Below are 3,778 nucleotides of genomic sequence, written 5' to 3'. Positions count from 1 at the left end.
CTGGCAGTTCCGGTGGTCTCGGTAGGGAGCGTGTCATTGGTGTTGCTGACAGTGCTGCGGGGAGTGTGACGGGGTAGTGACGAGGGTGGTATGGACGATGCTGATGCCGTTGGGTTGTCACAGTGGCAGTGTAATTGATGAGATGGTGTTGGAGTGGGTATTGCCACTGCTGTTGGCGGCGGTGGTGGTGAGGGCGGTGGCCATGAGCGCGGCGTTGCAGACGGTGTCGGCGGTGGTGTTGGTGGCAGTGGTGGTGATGCATCGTTGATGACGTCACAGGTGGTGATGTCACTGATGTGCTGGTAGCGGTGAAACCATGGTGGCAGCCATGAAGGTGGAGACTGTGGTGAAGTTACGGTGTTGGTCAGGTGGTCTGACTCTCAGGGGGATGTGGAGTCTGCGCCATACCTCACCCCTGCCCCATGAAAAGCACAGCCCCTTCCGCCCCCTCACGGTTAGTGAGCTGGACTGTGGTAGGCCCATGGATCCCCACGGGAGTTGTGGGGAGAGACTGGGTACAAGAGCAGGGGAGACCCACGTGACCATAGCAGGCTGGTCTGGCTGTGACAGGTCGTGGGTTTGGGGCCTGCTGGAGCCAGGGCAGCAGTGTGGGTGCCCAGTGCCGTCAGGACCTGGCACTGGCCAGGCAGGGAGGCGCTTGCTGAATGAGTGTGGAATTTCCGGCTGGTACCCGTGGCTGGTAGGTATTTGGGCAGTGGTCCCTAGACCAGCAGGGGCAGGTGACAGACAGGTGGAGTGTGGCTACAGGTGCAGTGGCGGTGGGTCTGAGAGGGGAGGGTTAGCAGACAGGGTCGGCAGGACCTTGGCTCCTCCAGGTTGGGTGGCTTCCTTGCTGGACTGAAGGATACAGGGCCCCACCCTCCAGGAGCCCCACCTGCCTGGCAGTGCTGAGACAAGGGCCTCTGGGCCCAGGGCTGGGCCGGCTTCCCAGCCGGGGTAGGCACGCTCTGAAGACCTGAGCTCGTGCGGGCGCCCAGGAGCATGCACATGGGTGTCTTGCCGTGGGGACATGAGACACCCAGGAGGCCCTGGTCACAGACCTGTCGGTGCCAGGCTCAGACCCACTCCTCATTAGAGAGGCCCCATGAGCCAACCCCACAGCCTGGGGGCTCGGGTCTCACCCAGCAGCCACGACACAGCAGGACCTACGTCATGCGAGTATCCTAAGCATAGGGATGGGGCTCGCAGAGACCGAGGCCCTTCAGAACCTAAGCGTAGCCCCCAAACTCTGAGCAAGGAGGGACCTGGGCTGATCTAGGCCAAGCCCAGCAGAGCCCAGGAGGTCAGGGCTGGGATTCGGATTAGAGTCCACACAGCAGCAGGGAAGCCTCTGGTAGAGGGTCAGGCACGATGCTTGGAAGCTCATGGGAAAGGCATCTAGGAAGCCTGGCTATCCAGGCAGCTTCCTGGAGGAGGAGACACCAGTCTGATCCATGACTGAGAGTCAGCATGCCACACTGGGAGGCAGCACTCCTGTGGGATGAAGATGTCCAGGGGCCCATCCCAGGATGGCGCTGGAGCAGGGACTGGCTCACCCAGGATCTCAGAAGCCAGGCTGGGAGACTTAGGGGGCCCAAGGAACCCCTGCCTGCAGACACGACGCCCACTTCCTGCCCAGACCCGAGCTCCCCCCACCGGGTGTGCTGTGCCCACTCCTGACTGCTCTTGCTGTGTGGGAGGACACCTCTGAGTCATTCTCACTCGAGTGTGAGCTAGCCTGTCAGCTCCAGGGACCCCGACAGCGCACCGTCCCGTAATAGCACCTGCTCCGTGGGCTGGCAGGAGGATCGTGAGGTACTGAAGGCCCTGGTACAGTGGGCGGCTGGGTAGGCTCTTGGTGGGCCCTCGCCATTACTGTCCCCAGTCACCCTGCGATTGAGGCCTGTGCTGGCCCTGGACAGTCTGTGCGCACTTCATAGGGTGCCACTGGGTCTGAGTGGCCAAGGCTAGGACTGAGCCCAGGACCAGCAACCCTCTGGGGCTGGACTGTGCTGGCCAGGTGGCAGAGGCCAGGTTGCCACTGGGGCACAGTCTCCGCAAGGCTTCCCACACTCCTGGGCTCTGGGATCCTGTGGACCGTGCCTTGAGGGGCTGCCTGAATATAGTGGGCTGGGCCCTCTCCCTCAGGCAGCTCGCGGTGCTTGCTCGGAGCCGCCCTCACCTGGACCATGGGGACAAGTTTGTGGCCCTGCACCAAATGCCACTGTGGGCTGGGGCTGCCCTGAGCTATGGCCACTCCTGGGTTACAGAGGAGCTGCCTAGGGTGAGCTGCTGAGCACAGGGTTCAAGCCTGAGGGTCCAGAAGGTCCTGTGGGTCCTGGGGGCTGAGGCCTTGGCTCCCAGTGCAAGGGAGCAAGGAGGGGTTTCCATCAGAGACACCCTCGCTGCCAGGGCCCTCCTCCCTCTACCCTGAGTCCTCTGGAGTGCAGGCTGCTCTGCTGCACCACACCCAGCTTCCAGCAAGGACTGGGAATCGAAACGAGCCTGCGGGGCAGCAGTGTGACCCAGGCAGTGCACTGCGTGGCCCCACAGCTCAGATAGCCCTGGCTGTGCGGAGGCTGGTGGGGACAGGGCAGAGCCAGGCAGTGGGGCTGGCAGCTGCGGTTCCCAGGGAGTGACTGGGGGTGCCGGCAGGCTAGCAGCCATGAGGGTGCAGCAGTGGGCTCAGAGCATTGTGAAAGGAAGCCTGGGGTGGAGTTAGGGTTGCCCACAGTCAGCTGCAAGTATGGGGCAGGAGGACTCGGGGCCTGGGGCGGGGGGGAGACAGAGGAAAGCCTGGGTGTGGCAAGGGGGCCTGGGCACCCACCCTGCCCTCCTGTATGCCCCCCAATGGTGGGTATCCCCACTGTGTGGCGGAGGAGTGTCCCAGTACTGCCCTGGGTGTGTGGGGAGTGGACGGCTCAAAAGTTGGGTCCCTTGAGTTCACGGATAAGGAGGTCACTGATGACCTGGGAGGGACTGAGTCGGGGTCCCCATGGAGGGTCATCAGCAGCTGAGGCGTGGGCATGGCCAGGTCTCCCCAGGAGCCCCATCAGACGGGGGCCCTTGTTGCACCCCAGGACTCCTCCTGCCCTGGGGGGTTTCTCTGCCCTGTCTCTCATTCCCTTGCACCTGTCGGGTATGGAGAGGTAAGTGTGACTGACCCAGACTCCCCAGGTCTGGGCCTAGTAGGGCCTAGCTCCATGGCCCAGATATTCCAATTGCTGCAGCTCGGACAGAGACAGCAAGTGTCGTGTGAGAGCAGCCACTGTGTGCCGGAGGTGGGAGCAGTCATCGCGTGGCAGAGAGGGACAGGTGCCCCGCAGCAGCAGGGATCTGAGCCAGGCTCCGAGGCATGATCTGGGTGTGAGAGGCTGCTTCCCAGAGGTCGGGGTTGAAAGGAGCCTGCCCAGGCTGGTGTACGACACAAGCGAAGGTCCTCAGTCTGGACCACCTTGGTCCCCACCGTCCGCTGACACCTGGGGCTGCGGGAAGCCTTCTTCCAAGCTCTCTTCCTGGCTCTGCACAGCCTCAGGCGGGTGGCCCTGAAGCGTCCCCTCAGTTCTGCTCTTCATTCAGGGTTCGGGTGTGTGTGTGGAGGGGAGCAGGGGCGGCCAGCAGGTACAAGCTGGGATCGACCCCGCTGCTGCCTCGCCGGTGGCCTGGGACACCGCTACCTCTCAGAGCCCACAGAGCTGCCCGAGGGATCTGGTAGAGAAATGCCGGAAGCTCGGTGGCAGGCCAAGTACCTGGGGAGCTGCGGGTAGGGATGGCTGCC

At 63.3% G+C, this 3,778-nt stretch overlaps 1 protein-coding gene across 1 annotated transcript in view; it reads left to right on the top strand.

Moving 5' to 3' along the window:
• ADGRB1 (adhesion G protein-coupled receptor B1) overlaps window positions 1-3,778 on the top strand; it is a 99,805-nt gene that overhangs the window by 55,021 nt on the left and 41,006 nt on the right. Inside the window, 3 exon segments of the mRNA XM_027773277.1 lie at window positions 124-253; window positions 1,738-1,847; window positions 2,149-2,284. Coding sequence (XP_027629078.1) covers window positions 124-253; window positions 1,738-1,847; window positions 2,149-2,284 — 376 coding nt within the window.

Source organism: Tupaia chinensis, unplaced genomic scaffold (genome assembly GCF_000334495.1).
Source record: "Tupaia chinensis unplaced genomic scaffold, TupChi_1.0 Scaffold000335_1, whole genome shotgun sequence".
NCBI lineage: Eukaryota > Metazoa > Chordata > Mammalia > Scandentia > Tupaiidae > Tupaia > Tupaia belangeri.
This window is presented reverse-complemented; position numbering and strand designations above follow the sequence as displayed.